At 41.0% G+C, this 11864-nt stretch overlaps 1 protein-coding gene across 1 annotated transcript; it reads left to right on the top strand.

The window, feature by feature from the left end:
* Positions 1 to 11775, top strand: taldo1 (transaldolase 1). The gene is made up of 8 exons (XM_086144067.1): positions 1 to 204; positions 4680 to 4803; positions 6029 to 6136; positions 6781 to 6912; positions 9512 to 9687; positions 10506 to 10703; positions 11075 to 11220; positions 11336 to 11775. Exons 1-8 carry the CDS (start codon positions 105 to 107, stop codon positions 11366 to 11368), a joined length of 1017 nt encoding a protein of 338 aa, XP_086000193.1. The 5' UTR covers positions 1 to 104; the 3' UTR covers positions 11369 to 11775.
* Positions 11776 to 11864: the final 89 nt, after the last annotated feature.

Consider the following 11864-nt stretch of genomic DNA (forward strand, 5'->3'; position numbering starts at 1 on the left):
TGCGCGCGCACGCTGTTGCACGCACTCTCCCCCGTGACACACTCGCGTTCCGCGTTTCGCTCACGTGTTTTCTGTGTATAAAAGGGTCCCTGTCCGTGTTCAACATGTCCAATGCGTCGCCAGACAAACGGCTGAAAATGGAGTCGGCGTTGAACCAGCTGAAGAAGCACACCGTGGTGGTAGCGGACACCGGCGACTTCAACGGTAAAACGCCGGTTTTCCCCGCACATGCTAGTGTTAGCCGTTAGCATGCCTAGCGAGTGACAGGGATGGAGCCAGCTGTTAAAGGTCGTCGACCTGTTTGCCGAAAGTGCTAGTCATGGTGAGACTGGGAACTCCTATTAGCATCGAAGACAGTCCACGGATGCGAGCTAGTGATGCTAAATAGCCCTGCTAGCCACACACCGATAATCGGATTATCTCTGCTACATAGCATTAGCTGCGGTGTCAAACTTGGCTTACTTATTAACGCCAGTTCCGTTTTCATATAGCGCCGCATATTCATCCCTGCAAACAAACCCAATACAGCTAGCATTCACAGCCCATGAGTAACTTGTCAGTATTTTTTTGACATGCAACAACACAAACTCCAAAGTTACTGTTCTTTGAGCTACATTGTGTAGGATCTATGTTGCACGTCCTATTTCCGTGGTCAAAGTGTAAATGTTATCTGTCCTGATCTAAACGGTTAATCAGATAACCAATGCCTGGCCTACCAGCATGATTTCTTCCATCATAAATATTCCATTATTATTTGTGATTCAGTATTGAGGAGTGTCATGTATACTGTTGAAACCTCTGGCCATTTGAAAGAATAGAATTAGTAAACATCAATTCCTATGTCAGAAACAATTAATAATATTCATCGCAGTCCCTCAAGCTCCCCTCATCATCAGTATGTCCCAGAATTATTGTACACACAAGGTAGCACATTATTCTTCTTTGTTTGTCCTTTTCTTTTCACAGAGTAAAGGGTCATGTTTCCAAGTAGATGTGAACAAGGAAGTCTGTTAAGCAAATCAGTTAGAGGGTGATGCAAACTGAAGCTGCTTGCAGACTCACAATGACACAACAGAATTTCTTTGTAATGGGATGAGAATGGGAGGCTGGTCATTTTACACCCTTCAGGGTAACGTGTGGTGAGCCTTGTTACTTCAGGTGTGTTCTTGCAAAAAAAAAAAAAAAAAAAAAGATGGACCTCTTTTGCAAGTGTTTGCTCAATTTCCAGTTTTGTAACGCCAATCTGGCACTGACTTGACCATTTTTAACTAAGATTGCATTTGGGTAGATCGAAAGAGCCTACATAAATTACTTGTGCATATAATGTCGCATCGCTAATTAAACATGTTATTACATCAATATAATCAAATTGGGAACGGTGTTTGTTGACAAAGCAGCCTGCTGTGTCTGCGGGGCAGGATGTATGCAATTTGCTGCAGCACTGAGAAACAAAGATAGAAAATTAGATTGGATGGGGGAAGATGCACATACAGCCTGCAGTGCCTGTTTTGATGCAGACATAACAGTATATAGATATAGAGAGAGCAAATACTCAACTTCTATAACATTGCGCGTATATAAATTGAACTGTAAAGCAAGACAAAAAAAAAACACTTATGACCTTTATCATTCCTGTCAGCCTGTGAAAGGAACTGAGCTTGAAATCAGTTTTGAACACACCTATTAAGACAATCCACAATGAGGATAATTGTAGCGGTCTGGAAAATCCGTTACATATTCAAAGAGTTCTAATATTTACATAGGCTTTTTTTTTTTTTTTTTTTTTTTTTTTTTAAGGTTTCCTTATCAGTTTCACATTTTTTTAAGCATTCTTCCAGTGACACAGCTAGATGTGTCTGAACACATACCAGAGCGAGATGTTAACAAATTTTTGTCACTCCTTTCATAACATTATTTCCCATATTGAATACATTGTCTTTTTTTTTTTTTTTAACTGTATTTCCCTAACAGTGATTAAAGTTTTTCTCAGAATAGCATACTGTGTGTGTCTGAGCTACATTTAGGATATTTGCTTATAGATTGTTGCATTGGTAGGGGTCTCGAAAATCTAGCATCAGTCTGGTTTCAGAAGCCTTGTCATCAGGGTCGCAAGCAGCGTGACCGTTTAACCCAAGAAGTGCAACATGGTGCAACATTGCATTCTTGAGTTACACATATCAGTCGGGGAAAAAACATGTTTTCACAAGTTGTGAAATGTTTAACAATAGTTGTTGGTAAAGCAGCCATGATCATTAAAGGGTTCATGGGGGTCACGTTTTGTCAGTGTTGTGGTGTTTTCAGTGATTCTTTTATTCGCAGTTGTTAATTGTGCCATGTTTCTAGGTGCTTACAGAACAATCTGAGTTGATTATTGGATGCATTGCCATATGGCGCTGGGGACAGTAATAGCGCAAGGGTTATGCAGTCAACAAGAAGTCAATCAGCGCAGAAATGTACAACCACTTACCAAATTAATCAAACTTTCACCAGTGTGGACTTTCATTTCTGATACCTGTTTAAACTTGGCTGCGCTGTTTTGCAACCATCCAAATTCCCTTGCGGCAGCAAGCATGTGGTCGATTTCACCAGCATAAACAGCGAGTCAAAAAAATAGCCTCCACTCGTTTTGGTGGGGACAAAGCAGGAGAAAAAGTACAGCATAGAAAACCCATCAAATTGATCTGAATGGATACATACGCTCGATGGCATCCTGACAATGACTGGAACGCCCATTGCTCAGCCTAACCTAGCAGCTAAATGAAATCTGATATGAGAGCAGGTGTTTACACTCATCTCTGGACATTAAACCAGTGTTCTCAAGGAGCCGTTGAGGTGTGTGAGCTTGAGATTTGTGCAGGTGCATGTGCAAGATGTGGCTGCAAACAGCTACCAGCAGGTGAATAAACATGCAAATATAAAAGGGATTGAACTAAACAAACCGCCACCAATAAAGACCCGAATCAGTCCACAGTTTGTCTGGTGAATTACATCCCTTTTAGCCGAGCAGCTCTGACCCCAAAACGAAGCAAATACATGATAATAATGGCAACAGCGGACAGGCTGACATGTCAGCATGTCGTGCCTCCTTTCACTCCCGTCACACCAGACAAAGCAAGTTTATGTTTAAAGCACATTTCACCGAACCCAGCAGTACGATTCAATGCAGTGCGTTTTAAAATGTCAGAAATTCTGTGGAGAACATCCAATCCAATCAGGAAATGGTGGGGAGGGGATATAAATCTGAATGACAACGAGTGTTTTTCCGAAGTGTAAAGAGAGGTTTCTTTACCAAAAAAGACAGTTTAAAAAAATCCAGGCACCCATGCAACCCCTTCACCTGTAGGGTTCATGGTGCCTGAGCCAGGATGACATAACTGCGCTGCAAACAAGGATTCCACTTCCTTTTCAGTGTCAGATTTGGCATCATATCAGAGACGATGGCGGAATGTGTTAAAATACACGCAGGAACACTGAACTAATGGATTTCACGGATGTTCTAATCTGTTCAGATGCTTAATGCATTTTCCTCATATCAGTACACAAGTCCCAACATGCCTCTCCAACCGTAAACATCTGACATCTTGTACGGAGCTCTGATAAAGCTGTTTATTCAAAAGCAAACGATAAAACAGTCAGAACATCCACATCACAATTCGCACGGGTTGCTGATTTCTGGCGAAACAGACCGCAGCTGTGTGACGTTCGGATTGGGTCGTGAAATTTTGCTCTCCACATAAAACAATCTCTCCAGAACAGGTCATTTGTTGAGTGGAGGGAAAAAAAAAAAACTTAATTCTTCCAATTGATGGAAAGCTCTAGAAACCTGCAGATGATTTATGGAAACAGGCGGGCTTTGTTCCATCAGAGGCCGAAGAGTTGGCAGCGCTGACTGGTGCTGCTGAACAACCCCCCTGCCCCCCCAAAGCAACTGTTTAAAGGGGCCGTCGTTCACACACAAATCCAAATTGGTCGCCCTGCCTTGTCAACAGGATGCATTTCGTTTTGGAGAAACAGATTTAAAAAAAAAAGAAGACTTGAAACTGATATAACTATTACTCAGCACCCGCTATGTATCTTCTAATAGTTTCTTAACCCATTATAATTTTCCTCTTGTCTTCCCTACACAGAGCGTTCGTTCAATTCCCGCTTGGTTCAGTTTCCACAGTAGGTGGCGACATTTTCTCTCCTCAGAGTCCCAGTCTGGTTCGTCTTGATTTCACTTTAGTTTTTAGATGGTTTGTCAGGGTGTATCCTTCTTGTGTTGTTATAAGGCAGGGGAGGATGATGAATGGCCATCATTATTTCAAACAGGCTCAAACTAATTCCCTCATTTCACTGTTCTCAGTACATACTTGTCAGTGTTTTGTTTTTTTCATTGTTTGTATTTTTGCAGCTTATTAATTTCCCTTGTCACCACTCAGGAAGATGCTATTAAACAGTATTTATGTACAAGTGTATTAACTATAACTGCCATGTTACATTGGGATGGGGGGGGTTGTTTCTCAAATTAGCGGATATAAGTTCTGTTTTGCATAGGTTGACAACTTAAACAAACTTTAAGCGTGCAAAGAAATAAAAAACAAAGACTAGTCTAGCATCTAGTTTCATCATATTCATAATGTAACACTGGTCAAGCCCCAGCTCACGAGCATCAAACTGCTGTTTATTCTGTCCTGTAGCCATCGACGAGTACAAGCCCCAAGATGCCACCACCAACCCCTCCCTCATCCTAGCCGCCTGCAAGATGCCGGCCTACCAGCACCTGCTCGAGCAGGCCATCAAATATGGCATCGCTAAAGGCGGGTAAGGCTTCACGGATATTCAAGAGTCAAAATGAATAAACAAATAAAATAACCAACACCAAGAGTATTTTCCGTCTCCGACACACGTTCTCTTGGACATGTGTCAAATCACCCCCCCCCCCCCAAAAAAAAGCCTTTTTATGTCTCTTTTGATTACCACATATTTTTAAAATCCTGTGTTCTCTCGTGTGCAGTTGAATTAGTTGTGATTATTTTTTGCAATTTCATCACCTACAAAAAAAAAAAACAAAATGTGTCAGATAATAGGGAAATGGTTTATTTAGAATCTGTTGATATGTAGCTCTTCTCACATTTCTCCTCGCCCTCGGGACATTCTCTGTTTTTTTATTTTTTAATCTGAAAAGAGATTTTCCCCTACTTTGGCAAATAAGAACAATAATAATAATAATTTATCCTTTATTAATCCCCATGGGGAAATTCATTCACTGCGATGAATCCATCATGGATGAACCATGAAAAGTAGGCTGCCATCGACTTGCTTAACAAAACTTCGACACAGTCGGAGGAGCTGGAAATCGAACCAGGAAAGTTTGGGTCCGAAGACGATTGCTCTGCCTCCTGCATTGCGCCACCCCGGAAGAAGAGTTTCGTTGTCGGCAGGAAATACTGCGATTGATACATTGCTTAAAAAAAAAACCTTTGAATATTACAGGATTTCCGCAGGTCATTAAAAAACATTAAAAGACATTGAATAGATTTTGTGAAAATTAAGGCCTTTAAGAGAATTAAAAAGCATCAAATTCAACGTATAGAGGCATTAAAAATGTAGTTACAATTGATGGGGAAAACATTATTCACAATTTAGTTTGATAAAGCTCTATAAACATTTAATAATTTTGACCGGTGATGATTTGCAAGTAGAGCCCCATAAATGGCTATTATTTACAGCTGGTGTTCAGACTGTGCATGAAGTGACAACACCAGAGTTGCAGCAAAAAGGAAACGAATTGAGAAATGTGCACCAAATAATCATACACAAAGTTAAATCCATGTGATTCCTTAGTCCCATTATCACTCAGAAGATCATATCTACACATTAGCTACTGTGTCAAATTTCTTACAGATGTAAATGATTGACCTTCTTATAAATAAATGCATCCGCAATCGGACATGTCATTAAATTTGTTTAAAGTGGCATTAAAAAACATTAATTTAGTTAGATGCACAGTGGATTTGTCATTATCGTGTCGTGTCTTTCTGGTCAGGTCTGAGGAGGTGCAGGTCGCAAATGTCATGGACAAGCTGTTTGTGAGCTTCGGGCTCGAGATCCTCAAGAAGGTCCCGGGCCGAGTGTCCACCGAGGTGGACGCCAGGTAAGCGCACGCCGTATGTCCCGAGAACACTATCTACATTATTGCGTGCCACCGCTGAATGAAAATACGACTTACGTAATACGCAGAATGGCTTCCGCCACAGAACATCCCGCCCAGAGTCTCAGGGTGTTGACCAGAGTCCTAACACAATAGGTTTCTTTTATTATGGATTCTTTTAATTAAATTGTTATTCAATAACCTGTTGTACCAGTTCTTTTTGGAAATATACTTCTCTGGAAAAATTGAGTAAGGCTCCAAGCAAGCTATTCTAAGTAGGAGTCCAATTTCTACTACAACTACCTTGAGAAGAGGAACAGCCATTTGCCCAAAACATGTTTGTTGGCCCTTTGAACACGGAAATATAACCACAGACGAGTTTTTCAAAGTCTTGGTCCGCAACATCGAAGCTGAACAATAGCTTTGGCTAGTTCCTTAAATTCAGCATCAAGGTGTTGGTAAATCTCTCATAAAGCGATTGTGTTTTTCTTTAATCCCTATGGGGACTTTGACTTCTACCACATAAATGGTCAACACTAAATAATGTCCAGCTTTCCACACAAAAAAAAAGTGTATGGTTATTGTTGAAGAAGCTGTAACAAAGACTTTTGCATCCCAAAACGGACTCTCCCCTTTGCTTCTCGCAGGCTATCTTTCGATAAAGATGAGATGGTGGCGAAGGCTCTGAGGCTCATCGCGTTCTACCAGGAAGCGGGCATCAGCAAGGAGCGAGTGCTGATCAAGCTGTCGTCCACGTGGGAGGGGATCCAAGCCGGAAGGTGAGTTGGTTACAACGAGACTTTCCCAATCCCGAGTAGAAACACAGGTGTGGAATCAAAGGGAACTACTCGACAAATGGTCGAAAAGCAAAGACAGTGAGAATAATGCAAACGTTCTCCCTTTATAAAGAAGTTTGTTTGCTTGTTTGTGTTCGTTGCCGTGGAGACATGCGCTCAGTGAACTTGATGCGAGTATTGTCAACACTCTACTCTATGAAACCAACATTAGTCCTCCTGTTTGAAGCCAAGGCTGAAAATTTTCTTATTTTTTTTTTGATTCTCCACAGTGCCAACAAAAAATTGGCCAATGTTGTTTTAGAGTTCACCCACCACTTGACGGCATGTCGGTTTCGCAGTTCCCCTATGTTACAACATGACCAAAGTGTCCTTTGAAACGAAATTCACTTTTGAAATACACCAGGGATGTTCCATTTTTATATACTTGCCTGAAATCAATGCAAGTCTGACATGACAGAATTTTATATTTTATCTAGATTGTACAAAGCCCCTAAGGCAGGGGTCAGCAACCTTTACCGCTCAAAGAGTGGAAAAGCCACAGAACCCTTTGATTTAGTGAAATTTAAAATAAAGTAACACGGCATACAACATGTTTTGTTGTGTTTCTTTGCCTTTATGCTATTCATCAACAAACTAGGTCACATTTTTTTAAAGCAATGAACAACTAAAGAGAAATCGGATTCTTATTTTGGCCTGGGTCTATTAAAGCAACGCTTGGCAGTTGACATGGGTCTGATATTAGTGAGAGACCTCTAAAAGATTCTTTAGCGAGAACACAAAGCACAAAGCGTACTGGATCTTGCGCTCCTGGTTGATTTAATAAAGAACCAGCTGCAATAGTTTGGACAGATCTACAAACCCTGTGTCTACTGCCAAGCTCTGTTTTCATTTCTTTGTTTTAAGCCAAGGTCAAAATAAAACTCAATAAACCCCTCCGACTCAATTGTTGCGTTTCCACTCAGACCATCAGAAAGAACATTGCTCATCATGTTAACAGTTCTTTGAGATCTCTCGAACATTTGTCTCTCCTCCCCATCCCCAATTTGTGAGATCTCGCAGGTTTGCACAATATTTTTGATCACACAATATATATATATACACTGCTCAAAAAAATAAAGGGAACACTTAAAAAACACATCCTAGATCTAAATTAATGAAATATTCGTATGAAATACTTTGCTCTTTACACAGTTGAATGTGCTGACAACAAAATCACACAAAAATGATCAATGGAAATCAATTGTATCAACCCATGGAGGTCTGATTAGGAATCACACTCAAAATTAAAGTGTAAAAACAAACTCCAGGCTGATCCAACTTTGATGTAATGTCCTTAAAACAAGTCAAAATGAATCTGTGTTGCTTCCTGAGTGGACACTATGATTTCACAGAAGTGTGATTGACTTGGAGTTACATTGTGTTGTTCAAGTGTTCCCTTTATTTTTTTGAGCAGTATATATATATATATATATATATATATATATATATATATATGTGTGTATATATATATATACACACACACCTCAATGTTTCTTTGTTTTTTTTAATGCTTTTCTTGGGGGGTGATACCTGTCTGCTCACAGGTTATTTGATGTCATTTTAAAATCCCGTAAGGCTTTCAAAATTATTTTCTTTTCCATTACGTCCCCCGTCAGGTCAAGTTTTATTGTTTACTATTTGCAACTGATTCATGATCACCCGTGACACATGTGTATGATATGCCATGGTGTACGTCAATGCAGAAGGACAATGTGCTTCTTGGGAGTGGTGATATAATCTAAATAATTTGCATTTACTCCAGTGCTTCTCAGTTCTTTTCTGTTACCCTCGCCCTACCCTGGGAAGAAGAAAATATTACAGTTTTGTTTGTCTATAAAGTTGTTAAAATGTGCACTTCTGCACAACATTGTATCCTTATTAACATTCAAGAAAAGGAAAAAGAAAGAAATATAGATCAACTTGCAACAAAGAATAACTTTATGAATGTAGCTTTCACAGAGGTACTTCATGATTGATGAGTGTTGCCAATATTCGGCTCATTTTCGCTGAAAAAACTCACGCGGCTTATCGGCGTGATGGGGCGTAACGTTTTCACGTCACGCCTTAATTTATTTGGCTTCATGCTGTCAGCTGCCAACATTTTTAGACACAGTAAACACACCGGTCATTCCTCGTCTCCCACCTTAGTCAAAATGAAGCCAAGTGCTACATACCCTTTATCATATTTCCTCATCTTAGCTTTCGCATTGGCTTTGTTTGTCTCATTATCTCAGTCTCTCGCCGCTGATCTTGTTATCCCTGTTAGATATTTTCCATGGTGTGTCTCTGGGTTTTGTTTGCTCTACTTCATATTTCTTGTTCTGTGCTGTGTATACGCATGCTCGGTGCAAAAAAACCTGCACCGTGAGCTAATACTACACCGTGAGCATGTTCCCCAGGGTCACTTCCCAGTATTTAAGAAGTTAAAAAAAAAAAAGTTATAATATTTATAGATCTATATAAAATATACATTTTTTATATGTATTTATATATCAATATTTTTTTATTTATTTTTTGTTCCCCCTCACGTTCTCCTCTCCAGGGAGCTAGAAGAGAAGCACGGTGTTCATTGCAACATGACGCTGCTGTTCTCATTTGCCCAGGCGGTCGCCTGCGCTGAGGCCAAGGTAACGCTAATCTCGCCATTCGTCGGGCGCATCCTGGACTGGTACAAGGAGAACACAGATCGCAAGAGCTTCGAGCCCCACGAAGACCCAGGTAGCGTCCGTGTACGCACACGCTAATGTCACAGCGGCACACGGTTTGCATCTGCCAAAAATTTCTGTGGCCTCGCCGCACAAGGTGTTGGCATTTGCTCAAGTGGAGCGTGTACACGAACGTGATTTTACGGCCCCAAATCATACTCCTCACGTTTTAATCGGAGAGGCTAACTTAAGATGAATGGCAAAACACCAGAACAAGCAACACCCACACCCAGCCTTTGAAACAAGTTATTTAAATGTTACATAATGTACAATCAGTAGGCGAGACCAGGAATAGTTCTTGGTCTCATGATTTCATAATACTATGACTCACTCATGATATTCAGTCTGTCCGGACACATGGCACCTTCCCTTACAATGTTACAATGGAACGCTAATGGAGTCTTAACATCAACTATGATTTTTTTTTTTTCCCCTCCTCATTGATTTCAGATTAGGTGTTGATACAAATTGTGAAGTGACCATCTTGTTTCACAGGTTGAGGATACAAGTGATTGTTTAAGAGGGTTTTGTTTGTTTGTTTGTTTTTTTTAAGTGAGTGACTATTGCAGGCCAGTAGTACAGATGTGACCCCGGCCCAAAAAAAAAAAATACGCACCCCAGGGAGTCCTGATCCTTTTTTGAGTCAGAGGTGTAGGCTATCACTTTTCTCTGATGTTACTGAGAAGAAATAGAGAGGAAGTGCAGAATTCAGTTGGATCTGCATGCAGGTTGGGGTTTTTTTGATGCACGGTTCTCCTCGGTAGGTTTGTTATATCACACTGATGTGCGCACGTCGTGCGTGTGCTGTTCCCCTCCCCCACCCCCCATTAGGAGTGGTCAGTGTAACCAAGATCTTCAACTACTACAAGAAGTTTGGCTACAGCACCGTGGTGATGGGCGCCTCCTTCCGGAACACGGGGCAAGTGAAGGCCCTGGCCGGCTGCGACCTGCTCACCATCTCCCCGGGGCTCCTGGCCGAGCTCAGCCAGGACCACGGCGCCGTCACGCAGACCCTCAGTGCGGAGACAGGTACCGTCCCAATTCCGAAGCCGAGCTATGCCAGCTATTCTCATCCGACTCCAAAGTAAAACCCCCTCCAGAAAAAGCTTGTTTTTGAGCAAGTTTTGCAGCATACCTTCTCAGTATACGTTTCGAGGTGTTTCTGACACTCAGTCATATGCCCCTTCCCAATAGTGTCAATAGTTTACAGAAGTTTTCTTTGGGCGCGCATGCAGCATATTAAACCAGTAAACCAATTCGTCGGCATTTTTTCATGTCTGCACCTTGACCTCAGTTGCCAAGAGACATCAGAGTGCCTCAGGTGAATCGTCGTCTGTGGGGACTGGTGTGCACGTGTGTTAATTCTCTTTTGTTTTTTTCTCCTCTCGCTGTTTTGGCAGCCAAGGCATGTGATCTGGAGAAGATACAGCTTGATGAGAAGAGCTTCCGCTGGCAGCATAACGAAGATCGCATGGCCGTGGAGAAACTGTCCGACGGCATTCGCAAGTTCGCCGCCGATGCCGTCAAGCTGGAGATTATGATCAAAGTAAGGCTTGTTATTTTTTTTCAATTTTTTTTTTTTTTTTTATTTCCGCTTAAAGCACCACATTTGCTAACCCTTTCTGTCTTAAAACTTTGATTTTCTGTACTTTTCATCGCAGGAGAAACTGCTCAACGTGAAGAACGGCCAGTAATACACGACGCGACCTTGTCCTGGCGTCTCCTGCGACACCAACAGGGTGGAAAGGGAGGTGGGAGGCTGCGTTGTTTGCACTCTACCACTATAGGAGGAGATACTTCCTTGGGTGACAAAACTCAAGGGACCCTACCTCCTTTTAGGCTGGTTACTCCATACCTGGCCAAATATACATTTTGAATAATAATGTTTTGTGTGAAGATCAGTTATTCTTAAAAAAAAAAAAAAAAAAAAATAGAAGCAGTAAGGAAAAAAAGCCTTTGTTTTACCTATCCGAGTATTACGTAACTTCGAGAAAAGGACCAGAATTTTTGCTATGAACAGTTTGAGTGGGGATCTTGTACCGCAATTGTAAAGAAAATAATTTGTCTGACATTCCATTAAAAGAAAAAATTGATAAACAAATGATCGTCTCGAGTTAAGTGATTTTTTTTTTTTTTTTTTTTTTTTTTTTTTTTTTTTTTGTGTGTGTGTTTGTTTTCTTTCTTTTTTGG

This window comes from Fistularia commersonii, chromosome 3 (assembly GCF_037954325.1).
Source record: "Fistularia commersonii isolate RoL2024-O1a breed Wild chromosome 3, RoL_Fcom_v1.0, whole genome shotgun sequence".
Lineage (NCBI taxonomy): Eukaryota > Metazoa > Chordata > Actinopteri > Syngnathiformes > Fistulariidae > Fistularia > Fistularia commersonii.

Bases quoted from the DNA above. Each gene is read 5' to 3' on its own strand.
- taldo1 (XM_086144067.1), top strand. From the start codon at position 105: ATGTCCAATGCGTCGCCAGACAAACGGCTGAAAATGGAGTCGGCGTTG. The intron at 6,913-9,511 runs GTGAGTTGGTTA...TCTCCTCTCCAG, and splicing joins GAGGGGATCCAAGCCGGAAG to GGAGCTAGAAGAGAAGCACG. The intron at 10,704-11,074 runs GTACCGTCCCAA...CTGTTTTGGCAG, and splicing joins GACCCTCAGTGCGGAGACAG to CCAAGGCATGTGATCTGGAG.